The following is a 17,500-nucleotide window of genomic DNA, read 5'->3' as shown; positions in this document are numbered from 1 at the left end:
AGTGACTACCCTGGACCAAAATTTGGATATGGATAAGCTTTCATTCTCAGAGAGGTAACATTGTCAACTTTTGCATATGTAAACTTATAAGCCCTCTCACGATAATTTTCAGCTTATGAGGTAAAGTTCACTATATTATTCAGTAGAAAAATTTCCTAAAAACAAAAATTCAAGGCAGTTTGCGGCAAATGCTATGATATAGACTCTTATATGCAAAATATTTCCACAGTTCAAAGGATAATTTCTTCTCGGGCGAATGGATCAGAAAAGCCACAATTTGGGAAGAAAGTTTTGAGCTGTGCAATAACCTTGGAAATTATCTGATTTGGTATCAGTTGGATCTCAAGAGCCTAATTCCACTTGAAGAGAAGCACGTTAGAAGGGCCTTATGTCTTCTGTACAGGCAAGTCGGAAAAGGCGAATATTGATAAATACCAAAGATTGTGTAGTACTCCATGTCAAAAATCATATTTTTTAGAAGCCTATTCTTGCTAACAATTCTATTACCTGCCACATCAGGTAATAGGTAAAACATAAAATTGAATATTCTACCACAACCTTTTAAACTGTTATAACACTTAGAGCAAGAGAGACACTAGAACTTCCTAATAGGATAATGTTTTACTAACGATTTAATTACCTGTCACAGGAAATGTCCAGCTCTGAGTCTTTGTCTTGGCGATCGTTCTGGTGAACGGTGGGTCAGAAGAGCAACCAACTCTGTGATAGACTTTAAGGTTCGGTATTTTTCCTAAGCATATATGGCATATTGTTTGTTTGATATAATTACTTAGAAATGTGATATAATGTCTATTTCATCTCATACAGCAAATTTGAAGTTTGTAGAGCTTCAACAGAGGAATTACCCTTGCACTGCTTCAAATAGATTAAGTTATCCAATTTTGCATTTGTATCTTAATTTATATTTAAGTTTGTATTGCTTTTAGGTACTTCAAAACCACAAGATCAAAGAAGTAAGGAAATTTCTCCACAGTTATAGATACAATACAGAGACTGGTCCACTGTTCTGTGCTAGGCTACTCCTTTCGCCAACGGATTTGAAATTTGAGCCAGGGGAGGATGATCCAAGAGAGATGCACAATTCTTATATGTTCTTCGGACTAGCTCACTGCTTCACTGATGGTACTACAAATACCCAAATAATGGGTCACTTTTTGTCTCTGCTGAATGATGTAATTGCTAACAAACCTATTAGTAATGATCCTACTGGAGTTTTTGCTTCTGATGAGCAGACAGTCAAGGTAGTGAAAGAAAAGAGGCATCTGATGGAAACAAATTCTTCACTCGAAAAAGAGATTGCCGAAGAAGTACAGAAATACAATACTGTCCAGCCACTCATAATCACAGCTTTTCCAGCACCTACTGAAGAAAGAAATCCTGAAAGTTTTGTCAAGATATTAAATCATGGCATAACAAAGGAACTTTCCAAAAAATGTAAAGAAGAAAATATTACTTTCAACTCTGGGTTTTCTGCAGTTGTCAATGTGGCCCTAGTTGACCTTCTAATCAAGAATGGCACTATCCAAGACTCATATGAAATCCAGTGTTTTCATTTGGTCAATTTACGCCGATACTGGAAGGTTCCGATGCCAAAAGCACTGGGCTTACACATTAGTTATCCATTAGTCATTTACAAAGAAACTCCACGAAAGGCTGGTGATCATCTGTTCTGGGATTACGCACGTTCACTTCACAAAGACATTGCTCTTTCTCTAGATTCAGGAAAGGTTCTACTATGGCAAGCTTATGAAAATCCAACTTCAAAGAACCCTCCTTACACAAAGGAATACTTATTAGGGGACAAGAGCTACTCAGGAGACTTTCTAACCTCTAACATGGGCGACGTGACTTCTAAAGTTACCAAAGGAGGAGATCATGTTCAGGTCGCAAACTTTCTCAGGTCATCTTCTGTTCACCTATCAGAGTTTCCATTAGAAATTGAGTGCCACACCTTCCGTGATAAGTTTTCAATGATATTTTCTTATAATACTGCTGCAGTTGGTTCACAATTTATTGAGGCTTTTTGTGATCAAATAGTATACAGATTGGAAAGATTGTTGCAATAAATAAAGAATCTCAAACATTAAGCCGGAAATTCCGTTTTGTAGAATTCCTCGAACAACAGTGTCCTGTAATGCAATTGTAACTTTTGAGTGGGAGAACTTTGAGAGGATTATTTCGTAATATAGCTTCCTTTAAGAGTTTGCTTAGTATGCAAAAGACTAATTGGCAATAGATGAAATCTAAAATGTGTTTTCTTCTAGGTATATCGCATCCATCTCATATATGTTGAACCAAACTGAAAACACTGCAGTAGGTGCCCATAAAGAATTTGAAAGTAAGCTTTTTGATTTGGACTAAGTTCTTTGAGAATACGGTAATCGTTTATAAAGAATCAATTTGTTTTTTTACTCTCTTATTTTTGTGGTTAAGTTTGCTTCAATTGAGTATCGTACTTCCCTAATGCGTCGTTTTCTATATGGGAAAATATGAATGATATAGATTTTGCCGGCTTAATTCTAATTTGCTTTAATTATTTTTGTTGAATATTACATCGGGACCTTATAGTATTTTATAGTACAGAATATGGTACATCAATATTAACAAGTATATATGAGATTTATATATCATTAAGCAAAATGTGTGCTTTATAAAATAAGAAAAGGACCTGAGTTTCTTTTAACAATCAGGGTTACTATCTGGTGCAAGATGTAACCACAATGGGTGATGAGATTCTAGCCACACACCTGTCTGACTGAGTCAGCCACCTTTCACCTTCAGCCTCAGCACTGAAATGTATAGCCTGATGGGGGATATTTATGAATGTGACTTGGGTTTGTATAGCTAGGAAAAATATCAATGACTGAGTATTTGGTATTTGTTCCTACGCTAATATAGACTTTTTATTCTTTAAATTTAAGAAAGACTCCTTGATGGGAGGCAGTCCATATAAGTTGGACCTGAACAGTCTTACCCGCCAGGATGTGCAATTTTCCCTGGTCTTGTTTTGGGAGCTATGCATATGACACTTAATACCTTCTTAATCAGCTAGGCATAGAAATGTAGTAGTAGTTGGTGCCAGGTCCAGTAGTAGTATGACAAAGTTACACTAAGTCACAGAGGAGCTTTATCAACTTGTTAGGGTGCAACTGCACCAGAAGTGATTTAGGTAGACAATCATATTTCCCTCCGTCGTTATAAGGAGAGATGAGAGTTACTTATAAAATAGAATCTGTCTATTAGAATAGATACTGAGGAATGTAGCATAGTTACATCAGTCATCTGGCGCATGAAGTTACTGTACCCTAAAGAAAGAAAAAAGGAGCATAGAACAGTCAGTAATTCTACCTCTCACTCTAGACTTATGAGGGAACAATAGGCTAAGACAAGATAATTTTATGTCCTTGTGAAAGCAGATAAAACTACATAATATAAATAGCAGTCTCCTCATGATCCAAGAAAAAACCTATTCTAGGACTTGTGAGGAACCTCCACCAGCTAGCGCAATAATAGGTTGTAGTTAAAAGCTATCACCAGAGTGGTGACCTGACTGTGTGACCTCTTATCCGAGTTAAGCCGTCATATCCCTCTCCAGATTATGCATACACTCACTTGATTGTGCTATGAAGCCTTCTTGTTGCTGTAGGGGGCCAATGTGCACAAACAATATCCCATGATCCAGACCAAAAAAAAAAAGTATAGGAGGAATGGGAATGAAAAGTAGTTAAACATTGGGTCATATATCAAGTGACTCTGCGTCAGGCAAGAATATTATTGATCCTAACCCCATCAGTATGAGTGGCCAACAGTCTTGAACAGGAGTTCCCTGTGAGATAACCCACTCATAGAGGCAAAATGGTCAGGCACATCATAGCTCTGAGTAGAATGGTCCAATCCCACTTTTTGGGCATGAGTTCCAGGGGAGAATAAGAATGTTCAAAACTCCTTGGTAGCATAGACAACTCCCATAAGTTCGAAGGCCTAGCACAAGGCTGAGAGATAGTCAAGATGAGCTTCTCTTGGTTGATATAGAAGAAATACTGTGTAGTCTGTTGAAGAGTCACTGAAACCAGAGACAGTCCCTGGTAAACACCATCAGCATCAAATTTATATGAGAAAAGCCTTTCACTCTAAGAAGACACTCAGTAATCTTCAGCCATGAGTTGCAAGAGACTCCACTGTCTAAAGATTTGGCTGGCAGAGAAAAATTGGTCATGGCTCTCTCTCTCTCTCTCTCTCTCTCTCTCTCTCTCTCTCTCTCTCTCTCTCTCTCTCTCTCTGGACTGCAGATAAAAGGGAAGCAGATTGGAATGATAGTTTATTTGAGACTACCTTGTGGCCAGTAGGATCGTCCTGAAATTTGAAGAGTAACATTTGTTGAACACTATAGTGGGGCAGATAAGTGAAACAATCGTTCATTTGATGATGCAAGCATGAAATTTGGCATAATTATTTATTTTGCATTAGATTTTGAAAAAAAAGTGCTAGCCACTTGAAATTCCAATATGGTGGCCATTTTCCAAGATGGCCGCCATATGGTCCTTTTTAAGGCAGAATATTGCAGTACTACGTGCCATTAAAGTTCTTACTCAGATACTTGATGAGTTCTCTTTGTCTGGGTTTGATGTGGGAACACCACTAATCACTCTGAGGGTCCAATATGGCAGCCATTTTACAAGATGGCCGCCAAATGACGTCATTTGCTACATATGCCAATGTCCAAGGGTCCATATTTCAAATAATACTCAACCTACTCTGGCCAAAAGTCCATTCATTGTTCATCAGTTTTTTTTCCTAGGAATTCTGGCAAGGACAACTACAGAGTAGAGTACAGAATAGTCCATTCTTTACACACTTGCACCTTCCACCACACTCTGTCTGGGATCCACACTTTGTCAGTTCACGGCAGCTCTTGGAAATGGGTTCCAGCATTGTCCATACAACTTCCCAGTCATCGCCGTTTTTTGACCATCCCCACTTGGAAGGACACTGAGGTTCTGGCTGACGATTAACACACTGCCCCCAAATATGACCTGCTTGGTAGGCTGCTCGTTTGGCATGTTCCTTCAGTACACTTTTTGTTGGTGGAATCATGTCATATGACCTCTGCTTTCGCGCAAAGAGATCAAGCCTTGCCTCGTCTACAGAAAATGCTGTACTCGACCGGTCATACATAAGAACCACATATTTCTCCAGAACATGTAGATCAGACTCCTCAATCTCAGATGGCCTGCGGCTAAGTTTTGCAAAGGTGGCAGAGGCATCATTGAAGACATCCCATGTCTACCATGCTGTCTTTTTCCCTTTGACATTGAAACCTGACACAACGTCACACCCAGTAAAGGCATGGAAGAATAGCATCCCCTTGGTCTTCTCTGATCCTAAGATGGAAACCAGGTCATGCATAGGAATCCATCTAGTGTGCTCACCTTTTCCAAATCTAATCCACATTTGCTCCAGGCCGATTGCTTTGAGAGAAGGCATCTGTGATATGGCAATCACAATGACGTCTGTGTCGTTTGCGTCGATCATAACAGATTTGTAGCCTTTCGTAGCTGCATGCCAGGCATGTAAGAATATACGTGTGTCAGCCTCCTCATGTGTACAGGGAGCCAATTCCTTTAGGCTCATTTTGGTGTAACTGGCACTCGTAAGGGCATCTTCTTCCTTCGTCACAATGACTACATTTTCCGTAGTCATTTTAGCTACTGCATCAGCAAGAAAGTGGAAGAGCTCTGTCTTGTTAGCACTGTTGCGGAGGAAACTCTTCCAGTTTGTAGGCGTTTTACTCTTTTCAGTAACTCTCCTCCTGATAGCTTTTCCTCTTTTTGATCTAGCTTCTGACTTCAGACTTGACTTATGATACACATCAAAGATGATGTCTGTTCTCTTGTGTTTTCTACTGTACATTTCTATTTTGCGGAGGATGTCCTTCGTGGCATATTCTTCAAACGTCTTTGATGTCTTTGGTACAACTGCATTTACCAGTGATGAACCATCCACAATGATGACATCCGAGTCTGGCTTTGACTCAGGTAGTCTCACTTTCAGCTGGAGAACATCCACCAAATCAGCCTTAGTACATGCGCGTAGGTTACCTTTCTTGCTGAGTGAAGGAGGGTAAGGCTGGTTCTCATGTCTGAGAAATTCTTGTAGGTCACATCCTTTTGTTTGACAGGAGATAAACAGGCGAGAAAACAGTTGACAGTCTTCCTTAAGTACTTTAGTCTCAGATACTTTGGATGACTCTGGCCCAGTTTTGAAGAAGCCAGTATTGTTCTTTTTAATTGGCTTGTAGAAGAAATCTCTATCAGACTGCAACTTCTCCATGAATGTTTCAAACTGTTCTTTTCCTCTCTCATGATGCATTGCAACTAGTTGAGCAGCAGAAGGATCTACTATGTCATTTGTATCCGGCTTTAAAAGATCATCTGTCTGTTCTGGAAATGGATGGCCCATTTCCTCTAGCACTAGGGTGAGTGTGTGTACTTTTTCCAGGAACGTCTTCTGAGTACTTGGCGACTGATCATGGTGACGACTTGATTTCTTTACATCTTTGCTCCCGGATGCTGTTTCGTAATTTGATACCAATCGGCTTATTTCTGGTCCAGCAACCATCCATCTTCGAAGAGCAGACGGATCCTCTGTCAGGTCAGTAGCTCCCCCGTCTCCTTTGATGACTGCATTATTTTGTTCATGGGCTTGGTCAATAGCCATTGATGAGAAGCTCCTCTCTGATTTGTGAACAACGAAATTCCCCTCATGGGATTCTCTGTCAACCTCTGGGTGTTGCCTCTCTAGGCTTAGCATATCACGAAGATGAACTGAAACCCATCGTGCGTAATTAACATTGTTGTTTGCAAAGAAGTATGGCATCAGTTCTGACAGTGATTCATGATAGAGGTTAAAGTTTGCTTCTCTAAACGCTCGTATAAGTGTGAAAATGGTCAGCTCCATGTTGAGAATCAAGAACCAAAACTTAAACTGTGGGCTCTTATTCGTTTGTGCATCACACCATTCTTCCAATGTGATGGCTTTGTCCTCATCGTCTGTGTGTTCATCAATGTATTTGCTGTAAGCTTTCTTCAAAAGTGTGTACAAGCTGCATGCTGTAATCTGGTGGGCTTGCCGAGTCTTAGTGACGTTAGAAGCGGTCAGAAACGAATCTGCTGTGCCAGAAGAGGCCACCTCTGCTTCTACAAGAGCACCAGTCCATCCACTGTCTTCTAGCATTGACCCAATAGACTTCAATGCAGTCATCTCGATATGCAGTCCACCAAACATGATTACAAACTTGTCCTCTCCATTTTTATCTGGCCAACTCCACTGAATTTATTTAGCCAATGTGTAAAGTGGCTGATCAGCTGTTAACACTGGGGTTTTTCCTGGGTTTAGAAATGCCACAGGTTCCCTAACTTTGTCCATTGTCCATTGTGTGCTTGATAGTAGCAACACTGTGAGCTTGATCTCGGATGAGTGGTAGCAGAGAACTGATGCTGGTCTCAAAATCATTTGTCCTTTGCTGGCTTGCATGATGAGCTGTCCATGATACATTGGAAGAATAATCTATGTCAGTAGTATTATGCACTTTTTCTAACCATTCATATTCGAGCTTGAGTTCACATTGGAAACGACTTGGATCTGGCAGTGATACATCCTCAACATTGCTTGGCTCTGGATTGTTCTTTGGGAAGAAGGCAGGTGGGATGTTGGTGTAGGACTCAGGAAGCTCTGGAACCTTTTTCACCCGATTCTCTGATATATTGAGTGAACTTCGAACTTCACCTCCTCTATCTGCACTTGGGTGCTGGAACATTGAAATGCTTGTACCATGGAATGATGTACATGCTGTAGTGGAGCTTGGATAATGGTCTATGTTGTCAACAGCAGATGTAGTAAACAGTCCTTTTCTTAAAACTGGTGGACACACAACATCTTCTTCCACGTATTGATTTACAACAGTTTCCCCTAATTGACCTGATATTTCCAACACTCTGTCATAGGATATGCTGATTCCATTCTCGTGAAGCTTGTCAATCAGCTCCCTTTTCCTTGTCTTAGCAAACACTTTCATCCCAATATATACAGAAAATGGTGTTTCTCGGTCTTTTGAAGGTCTATGTGCTTTTGATCCCTCCTTATACTTCGAGTAGCAGTTGTATTGCAGGAGTTGTGCAATAGCTAAATCTGATTTTACCACTCCATGTGTCAGATGTGATCTGATGTCTACACCATGTTTAATGCTACACACAAACTGTAGTAGAGATTTAGGAACAGCTTCTTCCATAGACTGGTCAGTTAACTCTGTGCTGATTTTAGTCTTGTGGTCAAGCATTTCTTGACGGATGATATTCGCTGCTTTAGCAAGGTGAATAGCTTCACTATATTTGCTAGCATCTGAGAGAACTGTGCTTACGTCTTCTTTGAATGCTAAAAGGACATCACGCCCTTTCTTGTGAGCTTCAAGATCAGGAATTCTTCTGAGTAGTTGTTCCTTTAACCTGGTCGAGTTGACGTCTGGTGAGTCCACTCCTAGTTGCTCTAATCGGCTCTTGTATAGTGCAGCTAGATCAGCCAGCCTAAATACAACTGGTGTTGCTTCTGTATTGGTCACTTTGCTATCCATGATGTAGATGACAAGTTCTAAGAATGCTACAGGATATGATTCGTTTCCTCGTCTGTTGCCTTCCTCCTTTTGCTTCATTGCATTGAGATATGCTCTCTCCATATTGTATAACTCTACCAAGCATCGTGGGTGATACATCATCTCTTGAGCAACGACGTCACCGGCACTTAACTTTGCAAGGAGCTTTCCATGGTTTAGTGTCTTGGCACATTGGTTTAGTCTTTCATTTAGCTGCATCGTCATCGCTCGTCTTAAATTTGATATTTGGTCTTCTTCTTCACATAAGAAACATTGTACTTTAGGAGGGTCTGAGGTCCTCTGTCTCTTACCACAGTACTCACCTGCACCACCTGATGTGCTTGGGGTAATCTTCCTCCTCTTCTGTGCTCTTTCTAGTTTAGTGTTATTGAATAACAGTCTACAGCTATTGTGATACATTGCTTTATTTTGTATCAGCGTGGCTTCTATGCCATCACCTTCGTCCAGTCTTGCTGGACTAAACACTATTGGCATATCGTTTATGGCATGAAACTGTGGTACATTTTGTGCAATGTTACTGTATCCAGCACAGTCTTGTTTCCTTTGGAATGTACTAAGTGGTGAAATAAGCGTTTCATTGCTTTTGTCTTCCTGACAAATGCAACATTGGCTCCAGTCAGTCTTCCGCCTGGATCCTACATCCATCATATAAACTTCAAATTTGCTATAGGTCGAGGGTTTATCCTTTTACCACCTTTTCACCACTTTGCTGTATGGGATACAGTTAGGTTCGTGCTATTGCCCTACACCTAACCCGATTGTTCATCCAATATCATTCCCGTCCGATCTGTACACCATCCGGATAACACTGAATGCCCCTGCTATCCTTGGCTCGGCTCTCCCGCGCTGGTTCGGCTATCTAATGTCTCTGGGACTTTATTAGATAGCATTTGGGATACTAAACCCGAGGTTTAGCTGATATTGAACCCCATGCTGAGTTGCACAGCAGTGTCTGTCACCAGTGTGCCCTGGTAGTGTACGACATACACTCTTTTACTTGACTTGAACCATTTAATTTTCTAGGCTAGGTTTATTTTCGGAGTTATCCTTCTCTTTGATGAATTGCCTTTGCTCGGCTTTTGAGCTTCATCTACCCAGAGCTAAATGGTTTTTAGGCTCCATCACCCGCCTTACGCACCACCACTATCCGCGATATCACCCCTGCCACGAGAAGGCTAGGGTGGGACTTGACTGCCAGAGGCTTTGTGGTTCGCAAGGCGTTGGGGTATTTTTTAGATAAAAAGAGCTCATCCTTTTTACCACCCCTGCATTAGCAGTCCTTTTAAGGGGCAACAATGAATTATTTATCTACTATTTATTATTATTATTATACTTTATTAATTTATCAATTTTACTAACATTTATTAATCTTCTACTCTATTTATGAACTGAGGACTTATAGGCAGAAAGCAATGGTATTTATGACTGTTTATTAATGCTTCTTGATGCTGTAAGGGTATAAATAGTATTTATTTGTTCAGGAAATCTACTTTATTCACCAGAGATGCACCAAAGAAGGCAAATATATCAATAATTTTGCACCAAGATGTGAAACATTGAGCGCTTTTATGGTTTAACATTGTTTTTTCATTAACTGGCGGCCATCTTGGAAATAATGGCCGCCATCTTGGAATTCTTGATGGCTAGCACTTTTTTTCTTAAAACATGACCTACATAGCACATTCACACCAAATTGCATGCTTGTATCACCAAATGAATGATTCTAGTCAAAATCACACTTTGGCTGCTCCACTAGTGGGCTTAAAACTGAGAGGGGAACACTGGGACTTCATATTCCCCAGGGAGAGAACCGGTGAATCACTGATTATCCACACAGCGCACAGGAACTCTCTACCTTCCAGGGATAAAGGCATCACTATGTCTCTATCTCTAGTTCCTGGCACCTGAAATGATTTACAAGGACGTTCCTCATTCTCCACGATGTTCCTTCTTATGTTTTTATGGTTTCTTGGGCTCCGGCCGTGCACATATTTAATCAAGTAAGAAAGTGGCATGGAAACCCTATCACTTTATGCATTGATGTTAGCCACCATGAACACGATGTCCCTCATCAGCCCTATATAGTGGCCCATTACCTCATTTTGGAGCTTTTGCATTACAAAACAACCCTGTTAGAAACTCCTGATCATTGATATGGTGTTACAAATTGCATCTTCTCTACGTATCTATGAAGTTTAGAGGTATCAATGATCAGTTATTGGGGGTAACTAAAAGATTTATTGTAGAAATGAAACCCGTATGGAGGCAGGGAAGAAATTGCTTTGGTCTGAAATAACTGTGTATTCTACCTTCGTGGCTGTTCAGAATCTTTATAGACCAAGGAAGGAAAGCCAACAAATAGTTAGATAGATAGTTTGAAAAACATATTGTAAAAGAAGGGCCATGATTTACATGAACCTTATCGGTGCTTTTAAGATAGGTAGTGTCACAAACTCTCGTTTTGGTTGATACACTATTGTTGAACTTTATGTTCTGTTGTATGGAGTGACTAGTGTTGTGGAGGGTATTGCATGGGGTGTCCATCTGTAATTTGACTCTAATCAAAGTAATTTCTTATAATATTTACCTCGACGTTTGTAGAAATATTATATTTTGTATATTTTTATACGGTACTATCTACGATTTATTGGTTGATTGGTAGGGCAATGAGATACACATTTGTGCAAACTTGCTTCTCACACTTGTACTCTTAAGCTCTTTCCCAGTTATTCTTTGATGACAGGCTGCGTAATTCCACTATAGTCCATTTCTTTTAGCGAGTCATATTTGCACCGAATCGCAACGGTGCCCTTTTAGCTCGGAAAAGTTTCCTGGTCACTGATTGTTTAGAATTATCTTGTCCAACCAATCAGCGATCAGGAAACGTCGGTGCAAATATGAATCACTAAAAGAAATGGACTATAGTTTGAATTCATTCGTGGACCAAATCGGAGAACTATTCATTGTGGTAAAATGGTGCACATCCCCACCCCTTGCACTTAAATAGAAACACTGAACGTATCAATGCATAGTCTCCTTTTAGGGTTCTATTTAATTTTGATAGTAGTGGGAGAATATAATGTATATGGTTAGTGTTGTAGTTGCCGAAGTGATAATGTCCCTGACTGGTGAACGCCAGACTGAGATTCGTGTCCCGCACAAACTCGTTAGTTTCTTTGGTCACTGCATCCTCGCCATCGTTGTGAGTGAGGGATGGGGTGTTTGCGGAAGCCTATAGGTCTATTTGCTGAGTCATCAGCAGCCATTGGCGGGCCCTCCTTGGTCCTAGCTTGGGTGGAAAGGGGTATTGGGCGCTGATCATTTAGTCAGTCTCTAGGGCAGTGTCGTGCTTGATAGGGCAATGTCACTGTCCCTTGCCTCTGCCATTCATAAGTGGCCTTTAAACCTTTAAACCTTTAAATGACAGGCGGCGTAATTCCTCTAGTTTAATTTAATTCGTGGACCAAATTGAAAAACCTAGCATTCATTATGGTAAACTGCTGTATACCTCAACCCCTTGTACTTGAATAGAAATAATGAACGTATCAATGCATAGTCCCCTTGCATGTTATATTTTATGTATGATAGTTGTGGGGTAATGTAATCTAAATGGTCAGTAACAGCATATATAAAAAAAAAAAAAAGCAATTAGGTACACTCTTGTCATTACAGAGCTCAGTTCCAGAAAAAATTCATGGAAGCCTCTGAGCATACTTTTCACTTAATGCCGAGTGTGCTGCTGCAGTCGTAAAGATACTTTCACCATTCGGTCGTAAAAATCAATCGATGTCCATTAGTCATCTCAATTTTAGTTATTTAGAGAGATTCCTTCACATGTTTCAAGGTTTAAAGGTTTTAAAGCCACTCATGAATGGCACCGGCAAGGGACATTGACATTGCCCTATCAAGCAGAACAATACCCTAGAGACTGACCATAAAAACCGCCCATGAATGGCAGAGGCAAGGGACATTGACATTGCCCTATCAAGCAGAACAATACCCTAGAGACTGACCATAAAAACCGCCCATGAATGGCAGAGGCAAGGGACAATGACATTGCCCTATCAAGCAGAACAATACCCTAGAGACTGACCATAAAAACCGCCCATGAATGGCAGAGGCAAGGGACAATGACATTGCCCTATCAAGCAGAACAATACCCTAGAGACTGACCATAAAAACCGCCCATGAATGGCAGAGGCAAGGGACAATGACATTGCCCTATCAAGCAGAACAATACCCTAGAGACTGACCATAAAAACCTCCCATGAATGGCAGAGGCAAGGGACAATGACATTGCCCTATCAAGCAGAACAATTGCCTAGAGACTGACCATAAAAACCGCCCATGAATGGCAGAGGCAAGGGACAATGACATTGCCCTATCAAGCAGAACAATAGCCTAGAGACTGACCATAAAATCCGCCCATGAATGGCAGAGGCAAGGGACATTTACATTGCCCTATCAAGCAGAACAATGCCCTAGAGACTGACCATAAATACCACCCATGAATGGTAGAGGCAAGGGACAATGACATTGCCCTATCAAGCAGGACAATGCCCAAGAGACTGACCATGTTACACATATGTTCAGCTCCCAAGCCCCCTCTCCACCCAAGCTAGGACCCAGAAGGGCCTGGCAGTGGCTGCTGATGACTCAGCAGATAACATATAAGGCTCCCCAAAACCCCCATTCCTTAGCTCACAAGGATATTGAGGTTACAGTGACCAAAGGAACTAAAGAATTTGAGTCGGACTCGAACCCCAGTCTGGCATTCACCAGTCAGGGACGTAACAATTGAATAAGCTCATATATAATATTTCTAAGAGAGAAAGGAAACAAATACTCCCCCGAAACACTATTATCATTGTGTCATTATTATGCAAAAAACATGTTCATATTTCTTGTACTCAATGAATATAACACTCCGGCACACTATTCTATCTGTTCCTTATTTCCTTACTGGGCTATTTTCCATGTTGGAGCCATCGGGCTTATAGCATCAGATATGTATGTTATATATACTGTATATATATATATATATATATATATATATATATATATATATATATATATATATATATACATATATATATATATATATATATATATATATATATATATATATATATATATATATATATATATATATATATATATATATATATATGAATATACATATGTATACAGATATGTATACAGATATATATATATATATATATATATATATATATATATACATATATATATACATATGTATACAGATATATATACATATATACAGTATATATATATATATATATATATATATATATATATATATATATATATATATATATATATATATATATATATATATTATATATATAATCATTTCGATATATACATATATATAAATATATATATAAATATATATATATATATATATATATATATATATATATATATATATATATATATATATATATATATATATACATAAATGTGCGTCTGTATCTCTATGTATCTTTGTATGTATGTCTCTCTAAAGGTAGCGAGGCGGATGGATTAAATAAAAAAAAAAAGCAAAGGTTTGATAGGATGTAAATATAATTACAGAGATAACACATCGTTTATAGCAGAGTCATTATTGATTCAATGAAGAACACCACAGCTGCTATTAAGTATCCGAGAAGAAGGATGTAAAATGCGGCCTGTAAAGGAAAAAAACAAGTCTCAATTCAAAATGTAAAGGAATAAATATATCAATTATCAGTGTGATCATTATTAGAAGTATATCGAAATCTTTAGATTTTAGTAATAGTTGAGATGATTACTTGCTATAAATATTCTTGATTAATTTAATATTGTACTTGATTACTTACAATTAATATGCTTGATTAATTCATTATTTTACCTGATCACTTACAATAAATATAATTGATTAATTTAATATTGTACCTGATATACTTACAGAAAATATACTTGCTTAATTTAATATTGTACCTGATTACTTACAATAAATACACTTAATTAATTTAATATTTTACAGGATTACATAGAATAAATATACTTGATTAATTCAATAATGTACGTAATTACTTGCAATATATATACTTGATTAATTCAATAATGTACGTAATTACTTGCAATATATATAATTAATTAATTCAATAATGTACGTAATTACTTGCAATATATATACTTGATTAATTTAATAATGTACGTAATTACTTGCAATATATATACTTGATTAATTCAGTATTGTACCTGGTAGTTTTTTATAAATATGCATGGCTTATAAGCTATAGGTTTATTTTGTAATTATTATTATTGTTTTCACTCTAAGAATAATATTGATATAAAAATGTTGTTTATGAAATAAATTTTTAAGACAATCGATCAATAAAAATAAAGAAAATTATGCTCTTTGGGTTACGTGGGAAACTTGGTACCGAATATTCACTCAAAAACCTCTTTTTAATATAATTAAATTTTTGGTTATTATTTATTCATTTTGATTCTAAACAATATTTGATTATAATTTGATTGTAATATAATACTCATTTTCATTCAGTATTTATTTAACGAAAGTTTACCATACACACAGCCTACTTCGGGTGTGTTCATTTCGACCAATTTCAATCTGTTATTATTATTATTATTATTATTATTATTATTATTATTATTAGTACGTGCTGAGCTACAACCCTAGTTTGAAAAGCAGGATACTATAAACCCATGGGACCCAACAGGGAAAATAACCCAGTGAAGAAAGGAAACAAGAAAAAATAAAACACTTTAAGAACAGTAACAACATTAAAATAAATATATCCTATATAAACTATAAAGACTTGAACAAACAAGAGGAAGAAAAATAAGATAGAATAGTGTGCCCGAGTGTACCCTCAAGGAAGAGAATTCTAACCCAGGAGAGTAGATCATAATATAGAGGCTATGGCACTCCCAAGAATAGAGAACACTGGATTGATTTTGGAGTGTCCTTCTCCACCATGTTTAGTCCTAACAACAAGTTCGCTTGCTTGAGGGTGTACTCGACCACACTTTTCTTTCTTATTTCTCTTCGTCTTGTTTTGTTATACTTTTTATTGTTTATATAGGATATATTCATTTTAATGTTGTTACTCTTCTTAAAATATTTTATTTTACCTTGCTTCCTTTCCTCACTGGGCTATTTTCCATGCTGGAGACCTTGGGCTTATAGCATCCTGCTTTTCCAACTAGGGTTGTAGCTTAGTAAGTAAGTAAGTAATAATAATAATAATAATGATAATAATAATAATAATAATAATAATAATAATAATAATAATAATAATAATAATAATAATAATAATAATAATAATAATTTACATTTGTTGTGAACAAACCTGTAAATGAATGATGGTAAATGCTTGTGGACCAGTGTCACTGGAACCACCCAAGATGACAGAATAATGGATTTATTTTGGAGTATCCCTCTCCACATTGTTTAGCCATAAAATCTAGTTCATAAAGATCGTTTACATTTGTGTTGAACGAACCTGTAAATGAGTGATTGAAAATGCTTGCGGACCAGCGTCAGTGTCCTCGACATTTGCATTTGTGGATATTTTCTGGAACTCGTCATTAATCCATTTTGTGATTAGAGCTCCCTCGTTGATACGCATCAAACTGGAATTTAAAAAAAAAATTAAGTTGGTGATAAATTTAGTTATTCAGGTCTAGTCCATTATATATTGCTCATAGATATTATTATTATTATTATTATTATTATTATTATTATTATTATTATTATTATTATTATTATTATTATTATTACTTGCTAAGCTACAACCCTAGTTGGAAAAGCAGGATGCTAAAAGACCAAGGGTTCCAACAGAAAAAAATAGCCCAGTGAGGAAAAGAAATAAGTTAAACTATAAGAGAAGTTCAAGAACAATATTAACATTGAAATAATTCTTTCATATATAAACTACAAAAACTTGAAAATTACAAAAGGAAGAGAAACAAGATAGAATAGTGTGCCCGAGTGTACCTTTAAGCAAGCTAACAAACTCATGTGTCCAAAACTAATATGATGCCAGAAAGTGAATGGTGTCATCATCTCTCATTATAATCCTATTTTTTTTTTCTTGAGCACACACAGATTGTTAAGAATTAATCTATGCCTCATCACATAGATATGAAATTAGCTATTAGTTTCCAAGGCACTGGGAATCTTTTCGTTGTTAATATTAATGTATTTTAAGTCAAGAATAAAAGATAGACATACAAATGTAAATTGATCTTTGACGTTGCCTTCCCAAATTTAATCTCTTCCAGCTTTTCATATATCAGTTAATCTCTGCAACTGTCATTGCTCTACGATTAAAGCATAATAATAATAATAATAATAATAATAATAATAATAATAATAATAATAATAATAATAATAATAATAATAATAATAATGAAAATAATAATAATAATAATAATAATAATAATAATAATAATAATAATAATAATAATAATAATAATAATAATAATAATAATAACACTTCCATAAGGCTGAAATTACTGCTAGATCATTGTTCAGACAGCATGTATAATGCTTAAAACACTTCCACAAGACTAAAATTACGGCCAGATATGTATTCAGACCGCTTCCATGGCCTGGAACCTGTTCCCAAACTAACACACACAAACGAACAAGCAAACAGCGGGTAAAACATAACCTCCTTCGTTGGAGGAGGTCATAAACTTACATCTTATCGAACTGATATCGATAGTTTGCTCCTCTTACGCACGGGATCCCATAGTACTGGATTGCAAAGTTGTCTCGGGCGAAGTAATATC

At 37.3% G+C, this 17,500-nt stretch overlaps 2 protein-coding genes across 3 annotated transcripts in view; one reads left to right on the top strand and one right to left on the bottom strand.

Moving 5' to 3' along the window:
• The window catches only part of LOC137658677 (uncharacterized), a 10,093-nt gene extending 7,541 nt beyond the window's left edge, over positions 1 to 2,552 (top strand). For both annotated transcript variants that reach the window (XM_068393652.1, XM_068393641.1), the window contains exons 2-5: positions 1 to 54; positions 230 to 403; positions 650 to 737; positions 948 to 2,552. The exon at positions 1 to 54 is cut by the window's left edge and continues 14 nt beyond it. In XM_068393652.1, the coding sequence (XP_068249753.1) occupies positions 29 to 54; positions 230 to 403; positions 650 to 737; positions 948 to 2,087 (1,428 nt within the window). In that variant the 5' untranslated portion in view covers positions 1 to 28 and the 3' untranslated portion in view covers positions 2,088 to 2,552. The remainder of the gene's footprint in view (positions 55 to 229; positions 404 to 649; positions 738 to 947) is intronic.
• Positions 2,553 to 14,298: 11,746 nt separating this feature from the next.
• LOC137640178 (glutamate receptor ionotropic, delta-2-like) overlaps positions 14,299 to 17,500 on the bottom strand; it is a 17,387-nt gene continuing 14,185 nt past the window's right edge. Inside the window, exons 13-16 of the mRNA XM_068372706.1 lie at positions 17,410 to 17,500; positions 16,190 to 16,336; positions 16,054 to 16,093; positions 14,299 to 14,379 (exon numbers count right to left, since the gene is read on the bottom strand). The exon at positions 17,410 to 17,500 is cut by the window's right edge and continues 76 nt beyond it. Of these exons, the coding sequence (XP_068228807.1) occupies positions 14,299 to 14,379; positions 16,054 to 16,093; positions 16,190 to 16,336; positions 17,410 to 17,500 (359 nt within the window). The remainder of the gene's footprint in view (positions 14,380 to 16,053; positions 16,094 to 16,189; positions 16,337 to 17,409) is intronic.

This window comes from Palaemon carinicauda, chromosome 1, assembly GCF_036898095.1.
Source record: "Palaemon carinicauda isolate YSFRI2023 chromosome 1, ASM3689809v2, whole genome shotgun sequence".
Lineage (NCBI taxonomy): Eukaryota > Metazoa > Arthropoda > Malacostraca > Decapoda > Palaemonidae > Palaemon > Palaemon carinicauda.
The sequence above is the reverse complement of the archived record's forward strand: the minus strand, read 5'-3'. Positions and strand labels throughout refer to the sequence as shown.